Genomic DNA, 20,826 nt, shown 5'->3' with positions numbered 1-20,826 from the left:
TTCTAAGGACATCTCATTTGGGTCCAGGCTGTGTCCTGGCCTGTGAATAGGCAACATCCCTTCCTTGTCTTCAGCATGAGCCGCCTGTCCTTGTTCTCCTGGGGATGTCTGAGAAGATGAAGCGAAGGGTGAGGGACCCTTCACAGTTTTAGCAAGTGCCCCATGAGGTGCAACGCAGCAGCAGGCGCAGGGCTGAGCGGGTGCTGGTAGGGAGAGCTGAGACCTGCCTCCCGCCAGCTCATCAGCAACAAGCTCATCACTTTTAGGAACGCAAGCAGCCAGCAAGCACCACTGTCCAGCACCCATGGCTATGGCAGCCCCTATGGCTGTGTCCAGGCCCTCGTGGATGACAGTCAGATCCTGAACCTACATTTGGCACCATCATCCTTGGGCTGACCACAGGAGAGGAAGAGGAGGATGTGGGATACAGCAGGTATTCGGAGGGAAGATGGCAGATGGGCTTGCACTGTGACAGCCTGTGCTGTGTCCTGCTCCTTGGCAGGGTGCTGCATGATCCCTGCCATGGCTGTGCCCTCCCCAGCTGCGAGCAGGCCGTTTTAGCAGGGATGCAGCTGTTTCGCACAAAGCAAAGCTGAACCGTGTTGGGGAGGGACCCCTTTGAGAGGGCATCCAGCTGAGGAGACGTGAAGAGAGGAGAAAGCCCTGCTTTTTGTTCTGTGGAGACGGCACAAAGCACCTCCCTGCGGTGCCTCTTTGGAGCATCTGCGGCTGAAGGAGGGGATGGGACGGCCCAGGCCGAGGGGGGCTGGCAGTGATTCGGGAGCCGTGTGTGCCAGGATCCACCCTCCTGTCGGCAACGGGCACGGATGCATGACCACGGCTTGGAGTCTGGCGTGGGAAGCAGGGCCAGCAGCCCCCAGCTCCTGCTGCAGCACAAGCGAACTGGGAGAGCTTGTGCCAAAGCGTCTTTATCTTGATGATTTTCTGCCCATTGGGCCTGGTCAGTAGGAACTGTGCTCAGCGCGGCTCTATCCATGCCCCTCACCACACGTGTCCAGCTGAAGAGGATCCCCCTCCACCTCGCAGCCCAGCACAACAGCACCAGCGCAGGCGGCAAAGTTGCCGGCTTGCAGTTTCTCCAAAAAAAGCCCTGAGTCATTTCCTCTGGAGGGGCAGGCAGGGGATGTGCCGGAACTGGAGCCGCAGTCAAATCTCCCCCCTGCACCTCTTCCCTCCCTCCCATCCGACACATGTGGATGCTGCTGACGGTGCTTTATTCCACGAAGCTCCCGGCACTGCGGAGGGAAAGGGGCAGAGCTGGTCGGGGGACTTCCTTGGCTTGCAGGGACTGCAGTGCAGGATACTCCTCGGCTGGCAAGAGTTCACAGCTCAGCCCCCGGGTTGTCACAGGGTGCTGGGCTTCTTGTGCCCCTACCTGAACCTGCATCTCTGGCTGAGCATCCTCCATGGGTAGCGCTGGCTCCCCTGTGCCCATATGGGAGGTTTCTACATCCCTTTGGGTTCCTGGCTCCTTTTATCTTTGCAACAAAAAATATGCATTAAAATCCCAAGTCAACCAGAAGCCTGAAGGGCTTTTGCCACCCACTGGTGCCCCGGGGTCACCAGAGCAAGGCAGCAAATGGCCAAGATGCTAGGTTTGGGTCTCAGAGCTGTGTGCAGCTCTGTGGGAGCACTTTGCCTCCCTCGGCCTCTGCACAGCTCTCTGGCAACCAGGAGCAGCGGGGACGGCAGCCTGTGCCCTTCCCTTGGGATCGACTGCAGCCGTGTCCACCTGAGAGCAGCCCCCAGCCCGCGGGAGCCGCGAGGAACCCTTGGCCACGACGATCCGTGCAGAGCGTGTGTGTGCGAGGACGCAGAGTACCCGCCGGATTTGTTTCCACATGCTGCTAAGCTGTGGGAGGGGTTCGGCGTATTTCCTATGCTGGCTGTGGTTCAGGTATCTTTATTTTCAAGGCTAAGGCTGGAAAAAAGTATGTGGAGAAAATACGGTCCTCCGACAGCGCGCACCATGGCTTTGCCTGCCTCGGCCGTGCAGCAGCCTGGACTCTGCTGGGGCAAGTCCAGCTCTGATATCCTCAGAACATGGTAACTGCCGAGTTGTAGGGCAATAGAAAGGATCTCCGTTTAGGGACAGTTCTGCAGTCATTTACAGGTAAACCACAGACCCTGGTGTTCAGAGACATCTTGAGCACATCCTTCCACTTCTTTGGGCAGATCATGGAGGGAGCTGGGATGCAAAGCACCCCGAGGTGCTGGTGCCACTTTGCTGCCAGATGCCCCAGGCTTTCGTCCCCTTGCTCAACCTTGGCAGAAGCAGCGGGTGCAACGGGGAGGGGAGGGAGCAGAAGGAGCCTGCGAATGCACCGTGTCCTGACAGCGATGAAGAGCACGTTGTTCTGTGAAGAGAGAGCAAATACCCTGGCATCCGCTCTGCCAGGAGAAATGCCAAGGAGCAATTCCACAGGCTCAGGCAAAGAGAAGGACTTGGGTACTTCAGCAGATCCTCCCCCTTGCAGAAGAACCTCCCCACCTGCTAGTCTGCACGCCAAGCCAGAGGCAGTTTTCTGCCAACCTGGTCTGTGGTTGCTGGTTCCTGAGGGCTGGCAGCATTTGCAAGGGGTTTTGAAATGCTCAAAGGCTCAGCCCAGCCAGATGAACATGTGCACAAAGCCCGTCTCCTGCTATGGGGCATATGTTGAGGAGGATCTTGCAATAAAGGCAGTACCTTTGGGCCTAGAAGCCAGTGCCTGGCTCCATCTCAGGGATTCAAAGGAATCAGATCCTTCAATGCATCTGTTCCTTTGACCGTCCTTCCCTTCATACAACAGAGCATTTGTCCCTGTTTCTAGTATATATACAGTGGTGGATCCATGTAGAATGGGAGCCAATTGGTTCAAAACCTGTCTCTTCCTAGGAGTCTGGATGCCCAGTGCAGCGAAGAGGCTCTGCTTAGGTTCTGCTTAGGTTGCTGAGGTGCAGAGTCAGGCCACGGTGGGGTATTTGATACTCTTTGGAAATATCCTGATGGCAAAAGTTGCATTGTAGCAGGTGAAGGACGGTGGGTGCTGAGATGCTGCCCAGCAAATACACAGGGATGTGATCGTTTGGTTTTCTGCAATGATGCGTGATGTGGCTAAAGAACAGAATATCTGCATTCCTGCAAGAAAACAAAAAAAAAAAAGAGGAGAGAAGAAAAATCAGGTCTTGACAGCAAATGCCAAAAGCATGCGCGGAGCAGGCCGCTGTGACCTGGGAGGTGCAGCGAGGCCATTGCTGGCAGTGCAGGCTTTGAAGGGAGGTCTTCATGTGCATCACAGCACTCACGCTGGGCAGAAGCTGAGCGAAGGAAACATTACAGGCTTTAGGAATGAAGCTGTTTTCATATTCAAGACATGACACACTAGTCCAGAGGCCGGTAACTATTGCAGTTCATTTAAACAAACTGTGTTATTAAATAACTTTCCAAACGTGGTCTTTACTAGGACTCAGTGCCTAGAAGATAGCTGCATAAATATTCCACATGGGCACATGTCCCCGTGGCACCTGAACAGAGTCCTCGGCCACCAGGCAGTGAGCAGAGAGGGCTCGAGGAGAGCAGGGGAGCTCCCAGCGCTCTGCCCGCCGGCACACGGCACCAGGACTGCGCTACGTGGAGCGGGATGGAAAACACTGAACCACCTACAGGATTAGTTCAGTGGTGGTAATTGCAAAGTCAAACAAAGAATGGCTGCGCATTAATCCCTGTAATTTAAACAAAGCTGTAAAACGTGAGCTTTCTCCAATGAAAACGGGCAAAGCGGTAGCAGCTAAGCCTTAAGAAGCAAAAATACCCTCAATATTAGGTGCAAGACATGCTTTCTGGCAAGTAAAACCCGATGAGTTAAGCTCGAAGCTAGTGACTTAATCCAGCATTGAAGCACCAAGGGCCGGCTCCGAGGCGGCAGGGAGCGCGGCTCCGTGTGTGGCAGCGGAGCCGCGCGGCGGCCTGGGCTCGCAGCAGTCGTGCTGCCAGACCTGCTGCAAGGGGCTGTCCCCGTGGTGAAATCCGTCCCATTAGTGGCACTGGGTGCCGTTGGGACTGGTTCTTGTCCTTGGGTACTGTAAAGATTGATCAATCTTTGTGCAATTACAAGGCAGTTAAATTGTAGTGGGGTGAGGTATCCTAAAGAGCTGGTAAAAGCCGGAGGCCGCTCTCAAAGAGACCAGAAGAAATCTGATAATTTCTCAATGGGTGAGATCTGATGTGGCAACTCCTATCTTATCGTGGATGTAAGATGAGCAAAGCTGGTTTAATTGCTAATCAAGAAGAAGGATCAGGAGTCATTTAAAGCCATCTTCCACAATACAAAGAGGGAGCCACTTAAATGAATTGAGTCGTGATTGTACAGAGATTTATGGACATGCTTAAACATAACACCAGGAATACACCGCTGAGGCCCAAGAGATTATCCACAATGTGTGAAGCTAAGCACTTGTATAAATCTCTGCTGGAACCATGCCTTTAGCCGTAAATTTTTTAGGGCAGGGACTGTCTTTTACTACGTGTGCATAAAGCACGGTGGAAGACTGAAGTCTGCGGTGACGTCCAAGCTCCACCTGAGCAGCTGCTGCAGTAATAGGTTTCTCTGGTGATAAAGCACTTGGCAGGGTTTCTACCCAGTCGCTTGATGGCAAGCGAGGCTTTGCAGGCTGGAAAACTGCATCGCGTGGCACGAGGAAGGCAAGCTCACGAGTCGGTGGAACAGACCCACAGGCAGGCTCCACAGCGTGATCGCGCTGTCGGCCCAGGATTCTCCAAGCACAGATACATAGTCTATCCAAGGAAAGCATTGGAGTAAGAGCCCTTAAAGGGGGAGCACCAAGGCTGTGATGCTGGTGAGCATGAGGCTGCTTTCTCCAACATGGTGCTAGCAAGCAAGGACGGTACATCATGCCCAGCCCTGCTGCTGGATATCCAAGCCTTTACTAAATGAAAAGAGACAAAGCAATAGACCTTTTCCAGGAGCAGACATACCTGCCTATTCTCCAAGGGCACTTGCTTTTTCTGAGTGCCACAGGATTCAGAAAACCCTTGAGAAGAGTCTGTAGAGCAGCCACATGGGGATCTTCAGGATGTGTTGGAAGTAGCTGTTGGAATCTGAGTGGCTCAAGAGAGTGATAAGTCCCTTACTCTGTTCTGGAGCAGGATAGAGTGGTACTGCTATTCTTGGGAAGGCATCCCAAGGCTGGCCAAGGACTGGACTGTTGCTGTCGGCTTTGTTCCAAGCAGGCACCTTGGATGGGCTCCTGATGTAACCTGCTCACATCACTGCTATGAGAGGTTGCCATCCCTCCCAGTATCTTCCTCTCCCCACAGCAGATTTTCCCAGGGCTATGTTGGCTTTGGCGATGGCCTGGGTCATGTGGAGCTGTGTGAGGGTTTGGCGTATGGCAGCTTGCAGGTCTGAGCTCCACAAGCCAAAGTTGTGGACTTGAGCAAGCCATAAGGGAGGAGTCAATCCCACCAGGAGGGTCTCAGGGGACAGGGTAGCATACGCTGAGTTTTCCCAGCTATCCCAAGATAGCTGCGTGGGCAGGAGTGCTTCTAAAACCCCAGCTCAAGAGGCTCTCGTACCTGCACCAGCAACACCGGCTTCATAACTACCCAAGAGCCATTGGTGCAGGAAGGGTGTCTGCGGTACAGCTGGTCATGTCTCAGTATTGGAGACCCGTTTAACCGCAAATCAAGTCCAGGGATTGGATCTCACCGTGATCCCAGAAGCCTCTGAGGGGTCCCTGTTGACCTGACTACAGAGTGTTTCCAGGAGAGCTAGCAAAAGCCTTAGGTTGCTAAGTGAGGTGTTACGTGGCCCCAGCCATCCTGGCAAGAAAGTGTGTTGTGGCTGAAGAAAGGCCCTGTGTTTCTGAAGGCCCCACATCATGCCAAGACTCCCTCACTCACTGCCATTTGTTATCACAGCTGAGCCCCCAAAATATCCTTGTCAGAAACACGTCCGTTTCGAATCCCAGCCAAGATCTGATAAGGAGTGAAGCATCTGGTCCCCATTAGAGGCTGCTTGCTCTTGTTTCTCACCATGTAGGAGAAGGCCTGGGGAGCAGCGCTGTGGTGCTCTGACGAGGTCCCATCTGGTGAAAATTAGGGAAATGATAACATCAGGGGGTTGCGGGGGTGGGCAAGGGGGAGCTGTTTTTGTTTTGCTTTGGAATCACATTCAACTCTTACACTGATGGAGGCCCAGATAACCTTCTCCAGCTCAGAGCCACACCGAGCCCCAGAAAGGTGGATGGGAAGGTCCTCTGTTGATGAGCACTGTCTTCTTCTCTTCTTAGACAACCCTTGGCAGTTCTGTCATCCAAGCCAAGAACCTGTGCTGTTGTAGCATATTTCCCAAGGGCAACTTTCCCCCGACTCAGATAGATAGCACCTGTCCCTTTGAGAGGCTGTGGTGGAAACGCATGAGGACAGCATCCTTCTGCCACTGGGTCATACAGAGAGAGGATGAGTCCGGGCGTTGTGGCTTGGAAAGCATTGAGACAACTCACTTCAGACCTCCTGAAACTAAAATGAGCTTAAAATTTGCAAAAAATCTCAGTACTGGTTCAGCTCTGCAGTAGCTGAGGGGTGGGGGAGCAAGTAGAGAAAATGCCTTTCACCACTGCTATGTGGTTGGGCATTGCCCTCTGGTCGAGGTGGCTTTGGGCTGAGTGTAAAGCATTCCCGGGTATGTGTAGAGAAGGATTCTGTCCTTGTAGTGCCTTTGATCCCATCCATGGCCATACTCTTCCCTCTGCATGAGAGTTTTCACATGTCCACATGACCTGTGGGTCTCATTGCTGGGCCTGGCCACAACAGGGCCTGAAGTTTCATCTCCCTCCCAATACTCTGCTGCCTGCAGCCTGTGTGGTTGTTGACTCCTTGCCCTAGGATGGACCTCCCTCAAGTTACAGTGATGCCTTCTCTGCCAGGTGGTGACGTCGGTCCCTTCTTTAAGGCCTCCACCCCATGCCAGGGCTTCCTCCTCCGTGTTCACAGGAGACAAATGGGCAGCATGAAGGATAAAAATAGCCAGAAAACCTGCAGGCTAGTGCAGGCGCTCAGGCTGAAACTGCTGCCTCTGCAGGGCATGGGGACATTGGTACGGATGACCTCCCCACCCCATCGAGCCGTCACCATCCCTGTCACCTCCACTCCCGCTGTGCCAGGGCGGCTGGCTCCGTTCACTTCCTCACCAGGAAAACCTAGTAGAGTGGAATGCGCTGATTTCCTCTTTTATTTTTTCTCTCCGTCCCAAGCAGGTCTTGATGAAGTTCTGTATTAAACACATTTAAAACATATGATTTTCCCCAAAATCTGTTGTTGGAAAGTAACATTTTTATTTGTCTCTCTCTCTTTCCCTCCTGTCACCTTGCAGCAATTATCTACCTTAATGAGCCCTAATCCTCCTCCTGCCAGGTTGGGCTTGCCCTGCTGCCTTTGCCCTCCTTCCCGCTTCCTCGGCCTACCTGCACTGCGGCCTATGACCAAGGGCAGAAGGAGGAGGTTGGAGTTTGTTGAAATTTTGGCCCGTCGCTAACTAAACATCAGGCTGAGCACGGTGGTGTGGACAGTTTGTGCCAGGTGTGTAACTGGAACTTTTCTTCCCTCTCTCTCCTGTTCAGCCTGCGACTGCCACCCAGTTGGAGCAGCTGGTAAAACCTGCAACCAGACCACGGGTCAGTGTCCGTGCAAAGATGGCGTGACAGGCCTCACCTGCAACCGCTGTGCCAAGGGCTACCAGCAGAGCCGCTCGCCGGTGGCCCCCTGCATCAGTGAGTACCGCTGCGCTCCCAGTGCTGCACCCGTCGTGTTCCAGGTCTGATGTGCCCTCACATAGCACCTTGGTGCCCTCATCCCCGTGCGCTGGAGCCAAGGGATAGCTCTCCTCTCCACCACTGAGCTCATGGAGAGCTTGTGCCAAGTGGAAGTGCTCTGAAGTAGTCAAGCCAAGGGCTTCTCCATCAGTGGCAGCGATCTTCCAAGAGGTGGATGAGGCAGGATGACTAAACTGCTTTCAGGAGGGGACTATTTCACTGCGTTAGCTAGGGAGGGTCTAAATGTCATCCTTGAATTAGTGCTCACTTTTAGTCAGCTAAAATAACTGCTGATGAATCCTATCTTCAGTTACAACAAGGTACCTTTCCCTCCCATAGCTGTGTTTGGCACATGGTCAGTCAGATTTGGAGTAAGGGCAGGTTTTGCATGGTCTGGCTTGGAGTTAGGACAGAATTTCCCCAAGGTTTCATTGACAGGAGGAAGCATTGTCTTTCCCACGCTTATCACAGTGTTACGAACCATGGAGTGTTTTTCAGCTCTGGCTGCAGAAGTGACTTATGATTCTTGAGGACTGCAGTGACTCAACATATTCCAATTTATTAAGCTCAGAATGGAAATTTCCAGGTGCATTGAAGAGCCTGTGATGTCTAGATCAAGCTTGTTCAGTCTGCTGTCTTTCTTAGCTTACTCTCTGGGACGTGACCTATGAAATCCTCTCTGCACCTTGTTTGTGGAGGGCTTTAATGTGTGTGTTGTCCTCAGAACCTTCCCTGGCCTCCAGGGAGATCCTGGAGTTACTTAAGAAGGCGGCAGGGGCATGAAGACCTCACATGGGGGCAAGTCCCCTTTCAGGAGCTCTCAGCTTGGCTCCTCTGCCCAGATAAGAAGTGTTACCCCAGTGGTGGGCTGGGAGGAGAAAGAAGAGGTACCCTGGGGTTTGACCCTTCTTCCTTAAGACATCTCTCCTTTTCTCTTCCAGAGATCCCTGCCATCAACCCAACCTCCCTCATCACCAGCACAGAAGCACCTGCAGGTAAGACTTCTGCACCTGGGGCCAGGCCATGGCTCCAGGCATCTCCTCTCTTCACCTCTCCTCTCCTCTCCCCTCATTGAGATACCCAGAGACCAAGTGCTGAGCTACCTCTCCAAAGAGTCCAGCACAGGGCTACAAGGATGATCAAGGGCCTGGAACATCTGCCCTATGAGGAAAGACTGACAGAGCTGGGCCTGTTCAGCCTGGAGAAGAGAAGGCAGAGAGGAGACCTGAGCAGTGTCTATAAGTACCTCAAGGGAGGCAGTGAGGAGGATGGTGCTGGCCTCTTTTCAGTGGTGGCCACTGATAGAACTAGAGGAAACGGCCACAAACTGAAGCATCCAAAGTTCCACAGGAACTTAAGGAAAAATTTTTTAACAGTGAGGGTGACAGAGTGCTGGAACAGGCTCCTCAGAGATGTTGTGGAGTCTCCTTCCCTGGAGATCTTCCAAACCTGCTTGGACACAGTCCTGTGCCATGTGCTCTAGGTGACCCTGCGTGTGCAGGGGGGTTGGACTAGATGACCTCTAGAGGTCCCTTCCAACCTTAAGGATTCCATGATTCTATGATTCTATGATTAGCCATGAGGTTGCCTTTAGCAAAAAATATTAATGAGATTTGAAATCCTATTTATTTCTGGAAAGTGAGAAACAAAATGGCAGGACATCCCAGTACTAACACTCTGCTCTGGCATTGGGTCCAGTGCAGCCCTCATGGAATCTGCTGCTGCCATCCCTTCACACTGAGGCTGGCACACACGAGGCAGTCACAGCTGCAGAGGGGCAGCTCCATGCCCAACTTTTTGACCTTGCACGCATAAGGGAGATACCTCTGATGTAAGAGTCTAAGCCATTAGACCTCCTCAGGAACAAGCCCTTTTTATGCTCTGACCGGAGAGACAAGAGTCTGTTTTCCATGCAGTGTCCTGCATTGGCTCGAGCTCTGCAGAAGCTGTAGCCTGGGGAAAGGCTGGGTACCAGGATGCTTAGTGCAATGCAGATGCCTGGACTGGTGGATTCGACCCCCTCTTCCAGTCTGGCTCCTGCTGCTGGTGCTGCACGGAGGCTCCCGCAGATGCCATCAATCTCTGACACAAAGCATGCCGATAGCACCACACAGTGGTGTGCCACCAGCCATGGAGCCCGGAGCAGAGCACGGCTGCGGCAGCAGCCAGCCCGCAGTGCCCTGGATGGCTCTGCAGGACGGGCCCCAGCAGCTGCCGTGGCAGACGGTGCAACAGCCTCTTTGCATGTCTCATCCCCAACCTCCTTCCTTTAATAGGCCCTCCCTCCTTCTCCCAAACTATCTAATTCTGCCATCTAATCCATCTTCTTGTCATGTCTGTTTCTTACGTGATTATCATCAGCGGTCGGAGTGGATGGGGCCCTCCTCAAGGGCACAATCGAGCATTTCTGTGCACAAGGAGGAGAGCCTGGCAGGACTTCTCTCCCTCTTACTGCTCCTTCTGGAGTCCCATTTCAACCCCATTAGCACCACAGTGTGGCTGTTCCTAGCACTCCACTTGTGTGTCCATGTGTAGGGATCCTTCCTGGCTTGGCCAGGACAGGCAAGGAGAAGAGGTCAGTTTTCCTCTCGGGCCACGGTTTCCCCCACTGTCCTCAAGACGTTGGTCCTTTCACCCATCCCACATGAAAGACAAGAAATCCTACGCTGTGCTTGACTCGTATCCTGGTACCTGTGGTCCCAAAAGGACCTCCAGCATGGAAATGGTGTGAAATGCCAACAACTGTTTACCCTTCCCAGGCTGGCTTGTGTGCGGATAGCGAGGGAGAGGAGGGAGCTTTCTCAGAGCCTCCCGTGCAACCTGGCACAGCTCCTCGCACTCGCCCAGCTCTGGCTGGCTCAGCAGAGCTTCTGGCCCCTCCATCCATCCTGGCTCTAGCGAGAAGCAAGGTATCATCACTATATGAATTTTATCCTGTGTCAGACAGCTCCAAATGGATCTAGCAGAGGTTTGGTTTCATGCTCTGGGTGTGGAATAGTGCCAGAGCTCTGTGCGTCAGGCGTTTTGTACAGTGCGGTGGGCTATGATAAGACCTGAGTTATCTGTGCTGGTAATTCTGGTGGGGAGGCTGAGCAGGACAGGGCAGCTTGCAGGGTGACACCACCTCTGTCCCAGCCCTGCCTTGCTTGGGGACTTCCATGGCTCCTCCATGTGATCCTTCACGAGGGAGAAGAGGCTCCACGTTGCAGCCCATCTACATGGGATGGGAGACCCCAGCCAGAGCCCCTCGTCCCTGTGGTGCTCTCCGTTCGGAGTTCTCAACGCCAGCTGGAAGCAGGGAGGGATGACAGGGCTAGATGGGAGCCCCTTCCTGCTCCCTGGCACCCAGGGGTCCTTGGGGGTCCCCTTTCCATCAGGGCTCTTGGCAAGCAGAGCGAGAGGGAGCTGAATGCAGGTGTTTGTCTTTCCTTTGGCTCTGGTTTGGACAAGAAGGCTTATGGGAAATTAATGCAAGACTATTCTCCAGTTCATTTTGAAACAGGAACTTTTTTGCTTTTTGGCCCTGAAGCTCCTAACTGGGAGCTGGGAACACCAAAGAAGGGGCTTTGAGCAAAGGGGGAGAAAAGGGGATTTGGAAGGTTTTATTGCAAACACAGGGCAGCACATGGAGTGGAGGTAATCAAGGTGACTCCCCTTCAGTGCTTTATAAATAGGAACATTCTTAGAATAATGTCTGATATTTTCAGCTGTCTAAAAATAAATGGCACTCAATGGAGACCTGGGTGTTTACTTTGTTTTAGCAGAGAAGGTCTCTCTCAAGCTGCCTGTAGTTTTATCTGTGGGTTTGTTGTTCTAAGATTTCTGGCTTCTAGCTCAAACATGCTGCATGCCGAGTGGTTTGCCTTTGCTGGGAGCCTGAACAGGAGAGCCCGGGACACGGCCGGGGTCCTGCTCCCGCGGGGCGGCCACCCCACACGTGTCATGAGCGGGGACCCAGGGCGGGCAGGCATCCTCGCATCATCCGGGATGCTGCTCCTGGGAGGCCTTTGGCTGCTCCCCATCCTGCACCTTTGCCATCCCAAGCAAGACTCAGGGCATCTTGTCCTCCTCTTCTGCACCCACCTCCATCCTTCGTCAGCCAGTAGTCCAGGGACAGGGTGTCATTGCCTGCGGCCCTCTGGTTTCAGGTGTGCAGCTGCTCCTCTGCTCCCTGCCCATCTCCCTCACGCCCTGGGACCTTCTCCTGGGTGAGTCACAGCTTTTCCATGGCATTTACCATCCTCTCCCTCGCTCCAGCCACTTTGCTCACCGCCTGGCCTTCTCCTGCCTCTCCAGCCCTTGGTGACCCTCAAGCTCCAGCTTTGATCTTTCTGCCCAAGCAACAAACCAGCTCCGTAACAAAATGTCCCAGCTCTATTTTTTATGATATTATTATTATTATTTTAAAATATTTCCACTTAGTGAAAGAAAAAAAAAACCTCACACTCCCCGTTAGCAGAATTAACAAAACCAGCAGAGTGCAAAGCAGGGCTTTAGAGGAATTCAAAGTCAGCAGTAAAAGATTTGCAGCCATAACACCTAATTAAGTTACATCTCTCTTAAAACAAAATATTCTTTCTTTTTTTTTCCTTCTCAAGGCAAGGAGAAGTAAACCAGATGTGCAAAGCCACTGCCTCTGGCGCGCCGCCCTCGCCGCCGCTCAGGGCCGGCCCTTGCGCACGGGGCCGCTCGTCACGTGCCCTCAGTTCGGGGCGACGCGGGGGCATGTGCTGGAGCGGGGACAGGGGCGACTTGGGGCTGGAATGGCAGCGTGTGCAGCGGTGTCCCAGGGGACGCCCTGCTGGCACGTGTGGGGACGGGGGCGAGTCCAGCAGGAGCTGGGCAGGTGGGAGACAGACGCGGGCAGGGACAAGGTGGGACGGTGGCCAGGGCACAGGCTGGCACCTACCCATGCAGCCGGGATGAGGGCTGGGAGCCCCCGGTGCTTCCCCGGGCCTCCTTCCCAACCCTGCAGCGCATGTAGCACCACGTGCGGGCAGGGAAACATGCCTTGCATCACTCAGGCTCTCTCTTTTTTCCTGTTTCTTACATAAATTGAGGCAGCAGTGGATTTTATATTTGAGGATTGTTCCCGGGCATGAAGTGGAGGTTGAAAGGCCCCCAGCTAATCCCAAATTGTTAATTCCATGCACCATTTCTGCCTCTTTGGGCATCGTAGTTTTATTATGTTAATCGCAAGCAGGAGCCCAGGGCGGTTATTGTTTTTCTTTCTTCTTCGTTCCCTTTCTTCTGCTAATGAACGCGCACAAAGAGGGCTGGCAGCGAAGGGACATCGGCAGCAGTGGCATCTCCTCGTGCCCACAGCCCCAGCCTGGCATCGTCACCGGGTGCTGGTGGCACCTGGGCTGCCCCAGGCCATCCCCACGCTGTCCCTGTGCCCAGTGCTGCTCCCCTCCCATCCCTGCCCCTGCAGCTGCCTCTTGTGCCCGTCCCCAGCCCTTCCCTGTGTCCCCCAGCTTGTGCGTCAGCATCCGATCATGCGTGCGGAGGCTGGGATGGAGCAGGGCTCACGGGCTGCTGAAACGCTGGGCAGGCTTTCGAGCTGCAAGAATCCTGCTGGTATTCATTTCTGGTTCTTTTTTTTTGTTTCCTTTTTTCCCTCCTATTTTTGCTCTGACACTCCTCCAGTTTCGTCAAGAGAAATCACTCCAGTCCTGGAAAGGTGTTTTCTGACCCTTGCAGATCGCTTTACAGCTTGTGGCACTTACAAATCATTCCTAGGCAGCAAGGCTCCGCGCCGCGGGCAGCTCTCCGGGGCTCCGTCCCGGGCAGTGCTCTTCACCTTTAGCTCCCTCCTCCACAAAGGTGTCTCCTGCTGCTGCCATCTCTGCCCTGTCCCTGTCCCTGCTCCTCGGGGAGTTGCCAGCAGCCCTGCGTGCAGCCCTTGTGGGCCTGGGCCCCCCGTGCCTCCTGGCACAGGCACCCTCATGTCATCCTGACCTTCATCCGGGGCAGCATCTTGTAGCAAGGGAGATGCCCGGGAGCACCTGGGGTGGCCTGAAGGGTGACATGGGTGGGTGGACAACCTCTTCCCACTATCCTTGAGGAAGAAAAGGGTGATTCCACTTCTGTCTCTGGTGGACTTGTGTAGAAAATAGCACATTTTGGTGGACTTGGCTGGGGGCAATCAGGAGAGTTGCCCCCAGGGCTGTGAGGGATCTGCTGACACAAGTTCTGCCAGCCCAGAACATGTCCCAGAAGCAAATTCTGCCCATGCCTCCAGACTGCTCGCTCCTGGGTTTCTCCCTCAGGCGCCCTGGATGTGTCCTGTGAGCCGAGATGAGGGGTCCAGTGCCACAGGCCCCACCAGCAGGACAGGAGGCCAGAGCCGGCCCCTGCGTCCTGCCGTGCACCAGGGCTACCACCAGCCCCTGGGCACGTGCCACCAACGTGGGCCCCCGCAGAGGGGCAGCGAGGTGGGTGCAGGGAGCCTGAGCAAGGCTCAGCCCCTGGGTCCAGGAATCAGCCCTGTGCTGAGCCGTTTCTATTAACGACAAATTCGGAACAGGCGTCCCAAAGTCCCCCATGAAAGGGAGTCAGGCAGGAAAGGAGAAAGCAGGAGAGCCCAGGACAAGCTTGCGTTTCTGGGATCCTTTCTTCCTTCTTTTTTCTTCCTCCTCTTCACACAGGGCAGCTGCTATTCCCATCTCTTCCCCCAAACCTTCGCTCCCTCCCTGCCTCCGTCCCCAACGATCGCTGTGGCAACCTGCAAACAAAGACAACTTCACTGACTGCTCGCTCTGTCCCGGGGGAAGTGGATTCAGCTCTGCCAAGCTGGACAGAGAACCTGAGCGATGGGAAGAAAGGAAGAAAGATGTGCTTAGAAAAAAACATGCCACTTGGAAGGAGACAAATTGAGATTTCAAAAGAGGATGGCAGGGGCAAAGAAAGGCAGAGAACTGGGCTGCTCCAGGCAATTGTTGGGATCAAAGCCTTTGGGGAGAAGGAAAGAGGCATTCCCGGCCTGCCCTCACTCCGCTTGAGATGCAAATCTGGGGCCTTTAGAAATGCACAGGAAAAAAAAAAAAAAACACCACCCTTGAGGACATGAGCTTTTCCCCGGGGGTGGGTGGAGGCCAGGAGCCTGAGGGAAGCTGGGCAGAGACGCTGCATGCCCGCAGAGGGTGGCATGCGGACCGTTCCTGCCAGGGTGAGCAGAGTGATGCGCAGGCGGTTGACAGCAACCTGCATTGCAGGAGAGCTTCTTTGCTAGCCTGTCTGCTCTCCAGGGTCCAGAGTTGTCTTGTCCAGCTTTGATGACCTTTTGGCACCCTAGGAGGTCTTTGGAGGGCTAGTCCCAAGGGAGAAGTTCCTTGCTCCTCTGGACCCTGAGACCCTGAACGGCTTCTGAAGAGTATGAGTCTAAGAATGACTATATCCCTTATTTGGAGTGACCTGAAATGTGTTTATACCTAACTCCTTGCCGTTGGACTGGATTCAGGCCTTACTTTGGGTCTCTGGCCCAGACAGTTGAGGTTAGTAGGGTTGATGCTGAGTGCTCTCTTTCCTTCACCTTCCATGTTTACAGGACTGCATCTTTCCTCTTGATTCTCCTTTGCCATGCTCTTGTGTGATCTTCGTGGTCTCCACTGCCCAATCTGTCCAGAGTGAGACGAGACCCCTCAGGCCTTGCAGGTGACCCTCTGTTATCCTGCGGATGGAGCAAGTGGGATATCTGCTTTTCCCTCCATCCATTTCCTCTGAGCCCCAAAAGGAGGACCCTCAGGCTCTCTCAGACATTCTTATTATGATTTATCCAGCAGACTCCCTAGGAGACCATTAAGACTTGCTCAGTACAGGAGTAGATGCAGCCTGTATGATAGGCCCAGAAGTGCTGCCACTTAGTTTCTCTTCCCAGCTACTGAGGCTTTCCTATTAGTAGTGCAGCCGGAGTGTTCACAGCATGGCCAACCCACAACTCGTGTGAGCTGCCAGGGCTCACCTTAGCACAAAGTAACTGTGTCAATTCCTAACAGTTAAGGTTTTGACTAAGAAACCTCCTGGAGGGCATTTGGATTTGGTGCATATGCCATCTTCTGCAGAAGCTGGGTTTTCCTGATCTCTCCTCCACCGTATCTACCTCCTCCTGTTCCTTTCTCCCCTTCCCCTTCTGCCTGGGACAGTATTAAACTGACATTGCTCACTTCAAATCATTCAGGACTCAACCCTTTCTTCCTTCTCTACAGACTGTGACTCGTACTGCAAGCCAGCCAAAGGCAACTACAAGATTAATATGAAAAAGTACTGCAAGAAGGACTATGGTAAGAGCCTTCTTCCTTACTACATCAAGCTCAGCTTTGCTGAGGAGGGAGCTCTGGGGCCAAGGGCCAGCTTCAGTTTGACCATGGCTGAAGGTCCTGATGAAGGTCTCCATGGGCTCATACCATGGAGCATGGCCATGGGCATGCTCCCATCGCCAGAAGAGCACATGAGGAACCCCCACTCTGTGTGTCAGACACAGGCCTGGCCTTTTGACTTCTCTGATGACCTTCCATGCTCACAGTGGCCTCAGCCCCACTCCCCGTGGCCTCTGGGTTGCAGCACCTCCAGGACTATGCTTCTGCCCCAGATCAATGCCACATGTTAGGAATGAGAGTCCTTCTCTTCAGGGGGGCTGAATGGGAGGCTAAGTCACCTTGCTCTAGAGGTCTACTCTGCATGTGCCGGCAGGGAGATAGGCCTCCATCCCCAGAGAGATGCCTTTTCCTCCCTGCAGGGGTACCAAATTTCCCAGTCACATGGAGCTTACCAAAAGAAGATTCAGAGGCGGGCTCCCTCAATCACCAAGCCCACCTCTGCTTGCAGGCTGCTTGCAGAAGGAGGTCCTGAGGACAGCTAGGCCATCACTGTCCTTACTGTGCCAACCATCCACCGCCAGGAGAGAAAGGCACTCCCAGGGCTGCCAGTCCAGTCCCATATGGCAAAGTTGGCCTGACTCCATGCTCTCCTGGGAAGTATTGCTGTGGCAAGCCTGGCCAAGGCAACCTGTCTGCCACCAGAATTTCCTCAAAGGAGCAAGGCAGAGTGTCTCCCCATCAACTGCACCCTCAGTCATTGTATCTCTCTTTCTTTTCCCTTAGTGGTTCAAGTGAACATCTTAGAAATGGAGACAGTGGCCAACTGGGCCAAGTTCACCATCAATATCCTGTCTGTCTACAAGTGCCGTGATGAGCGGGTCAAGCGTGGTGACAACTTCCTGTGGATTCACATGAAAGACCTGTCCTGCAAGTGTCCCAAGATCCAGATCAGCAAGAAGTACTTGGTCATGGGCATCAGTGAAAACTCCACTGATCGGCCAGGACTGATGGCCGATAAGAATAGCCTGGTCATTCAGTGGAGGGATGCTTGGACTCGTCGCCTTCGGAAACTGCAACGGCGGGAGAAGAAAGGGAAGTGCATGAAACCATGAGGAGTTTCATATCTAAGCCCTCAGCCCTGCCTGTGCGCGCTGCCTAGACTGCTCCCAGAGACTCTGTATATATACATAGTATGAACAGACTCTTCTGTCTATAGTGTATATTTTGGCAATTATTTTCCTTTTGTGTGTGTCTACACGTGTGAGTGTGCGTGTGGGTCTTTTTTATCTTAATGTGTATTAAAAATAACGCAGTAATGACAAACCTTTAATGAGGAGCAAAGTGGAGAGAGACCCTCTTGGTGCCTGTTGCCTAAAGGAGCTCAAAGAGGGTTGGTTTCCTGCTCCAGATATGCCGTTCATAGCTCTCATTTTCTAGTCTTTTTGTGCTCTTCAACAGAGTCTTTTTTTCTGCCCAGTGTTAATGTCTGAATTCACAGCTCTCCTTTTCCAGCATCCAGGGCCTGCTTCTTCCATACTCGCTGAAAGTGGGCTGTCATTAGTTCGCTATGGCCCTTTTTCTTGCCAAATAGAAATACGAGGTCAGATTCTTCTCTTCATCCCAATGTGCATGTGGACCAGCTCAATGGAAGCCATCCAGTACTGGAGGGAGATGAGCCCCAGGAGCTCCACTAGGAAGAACCAAATGAACATTTGCAAAACTTGATTCACTGGTGACCTCAGCTTTACCTGGACGCCATGCCCTAGTCTGGGGTAGAACCACTGTGCTGCTGAAGAATCATGGTGAGGAGTCAGGCCCTGGCAATGGGCTGGTGACCACTGCCAAGCAGAGATGTGTTCTCCAGTAAGAAAGGGACATACTGCACAACCCCCTTGCCTTTACCTGTCCTACTGTGTGACCCACATGACTCAACAGGAAAGACCTGGAGACCCCCTTTTTCCATCTCCATCTCCATAAAGGCTATAGTTGGCCCCACCGGTATCCAGGACCTGGGGTAGAGTGGAGAGGCTGACCTAAGCAATCTTGTATTATCTTGCATGTGTGTGGGCCTGTATCCTCAGCTGGTAATGACTAGCAGAATTCCAATGATTTCTGTTGAGTTGATACCCAGTGACTGTCTGACTTGATGTGCATCACTCAGAGCTGGCCTGATTCCATGCCTTCCTGGAAAGTATTGCTATGGCCAAGGTTGCCTTAGGAGGTAGGACACAAGGCAGAGTTGGCAGGAAGAGAGAGTAATTTTTATTGACCAGCCTGCATGGGCATCCTCTTTTATTTCTTCTCATAATGTTTTAGCCTGCAGTTCAAACAGACAGCAGAAGTATCTTCCCGTGTTGAGGTAGTAACTGTCTTAGCATAATAAATACAAGTAGAAATAAGACTTTATATGATAAAAGATAGTCCTTCCCCTACAGAACTTGCCTTAGGAACATCAGATGGCTTGGTGAGCTATCGTAGCCTACCTTACAATCTTCCATTTCATTAGGATGATAGCTTTGCCTTTTGAGCCAATGACAGCCTCTCCATCCCATGGGTGGCCTGGTGCTTCCGTGTCCAGACTGGTAGGGGTGGGTGGTGCTGTGGTCTGCAATGAAAAGACTGCCAGAGTACTGCGGTCATTCAGGACAGGGGAGTTTGGCCAGTGCGAACCTGGGCACAGGGGAATGTCTGTGGAACACGCAGAGGTCCCAGCCCAAGAATTAGTTGTACTGGTAGAGTTGCTTGAGGTGCTGGAAGCAGCTTATTGGAGATACTTGAGGCCAGGAGTGCCACCTTGCAGGCCCTGTGAATGCTGGAGTGCTTCCACAGGGCCTGGAAAGAGCTGAGGGGAGGCCAGAAGCAAAGTGGCAAAAGGTGCCTGGGACTGAGGCTGAGGTGTGATGGAAATGGTTTGGATGAGCTGATCCAATGTCATGCTCCTGACAGAGAGCCTTCTTCCCTGTTTCAGTTCACCTCAGAGGAGTGACACGTCTTGACTGGGTTGTGATGGGCCTGCTCCATCGCATAGAGGGGACTCCCATTAGGGTCCCAGTGTTAGGAGCCTGCTCAGCATTGCCCTGCTGGATGCTAATGTTTTGCCAACTCTTCTCATAGACTGAAGCACAAGGAAGAAGAGAAGTGGCACTATTCCTCTGCAGAACCAGGCACTCCGAGGCAGGGCTGAAGAAGACACGTGCTGTCTGCAAGGACATACAGCCTTTGGGAGAGACAGAAAGTGCCTGCTCCCTGAGCTCCGCTCTGCACTGCTGGCTGGAGCAAGATGCTCTCAGGTCCCTCTGGCACCTGATTCCTCTTTGACTGGAACCTCGGTACCTAAAACACTTTGAGGACTTAGGTGGTGGTGGTTACTGTGCTTGATTCCGCAGAATCACAGACAGCTGAGGTTGGAAGGGACCTTTAAAATTCATCTAGGCTAACTGAGATTTATCCTTCCCTTTTGATTCCAGCTTGGCTGCCTTGAGCTGGAAGCGGGGATTAAAAGAGATGTCTCCCAGCTGGTGTCTTCTAGCAGAAGTGCTTGTCCTGCTTGCCCTGTGTGTGTATATCAGCACTGACATCAGAGACACACAGAGAGGACAAGCAAGGACCCAGTGAGATGCCAGTGAGAAGAGGAGCTTCTCCTCTTTGGTTAAAAAAAGTCTTAGAAATCCTGGCCAAAGCAAAGTGTCACTTCAAAAGCCAAAGCAAGAATTCATCTTATTTTTCCCTCTTATTTTGCCCTGATTGACTGACTAATGAGCTCTTCCCACCAGATGAGTTCCCAGGAAGCTGCTTAGGTTTCCATGAAAGGGCACAAGCCTTTCCCGGATGCAGCTGGCTAGAAATTCCCTACCGAGTCATTAATCCACCAGGGCTGGGCTGCTGCTGAGCGGCGCCCTGGGGGCGAGGAGCAGTGGTGTGAACATCGCGTGGGTGTGCAGAGAGGCTGCGGGATGCTCTTTCCCCCGGGACAATGCACCCGTTTGCCATTTGAGCTCTGGAGAAAAGTGGTGTTTCTGAGGACAGAAACATCTCATCCCACCTTGCCCTGGCCCCTGAGCCTGAGCAGATCGGCACAGCTGTAATTCTCTTGCATCAGTGTTGAGTTGCAGTGGTAACTGGTACCGGATGCAACTGAAACCACCCCAGATCCAGGAGGGACAAAACCAGGCAGTCCAGCCTGAGAAGTTATACCTTAATCCAGTTGCCCGTGCAGGCTCAGTGTGTACTGGGGGAGAAGCAATGCTTTCCAGGGGATTTGGATAGAGAGCCACCTGAAGATGCATATTTAACCCCCCACATCCCACCACATGCTTTTGGTCTTCTCTTTCTGTTTACTTTATGACTGAGCGTGCGATCAGACGGGGCAGGTCCAGGACACTAGTGCACTAGTGCATGATGTGCCCTGCCTGCACTCTGGGCTACCCCAGGCCCAGCTTCTGAGACCTGTTATGTGTAAATACCCTCCCAAGGGCGTCATGCAGAGGCACCAGGGCCCTGAAAAGTGGGGGCTATAGGAAGCCTCTGTGAAATCCTTGTTGAATATGTAAAAAGAAAAGCCAGCAAATGTTATGGACCATAATGTAACATATATAAGATACGTATGTTTGGGGGTTTTAATATTTTATTATTATTATTTTTAATAACACAAATCTCATAAGTACTGTCTGCCTCA

The 20,826-nt window shown here is 53.0% G+C and overlaps 1 protein-coding gene across 1 annotated transcript in view; it reads left to right on the top strand.

Moving 5' to 3' along the window:
- NTN3 (netrin 3) overlaps positions 1-18,336 on the top strand; it is a 40,857-nt gene extending 22,521 nt beyond the window's left edge. The window contains exons 4-7 of the mRNA XM_088523029.1: positions 7,642-7,791; positions 8,775-8,828; positions 16,041-16,115; positions 16,935-18,336. Coding sequence (XP_088379155.1) covers positions 7,642-7,791; positions 8,775-8,828; positions 16,041-16,115; positions 16,935-17,263 — 608 coding nt within the window. The 3' untranslated portion in view covers positions 17,264-18,336. The remainder of the gene's footprint in view (positions 1-7,641; positions 7,792-8,774; positions 8,829-16,040; positions 16,116-16,934) is intronic.
- Positions 18,337-20,826: the final 2,490 nt, after the last annotated feature.

This window comes from Tinamus guttatus, unplaced genomic scaffold, assembly GCF_059628265.1.
Source record: "Tinamus guttatus ecotype Peru unplaced genomic scaffold, ASM5962826v1 Tinamus_guttatus_pri_ptg000172l, whole genome shotgun sequence".
Lineage (NCBI taxonomy): Eukaryota > Metazoa > Chordata > Aves > Tinamiformes > Tinamidae > Tinamus > Tinamus guttatus.
This window is presented reverse-complemented; position numbering and strand designations above follow the sequence as displayed.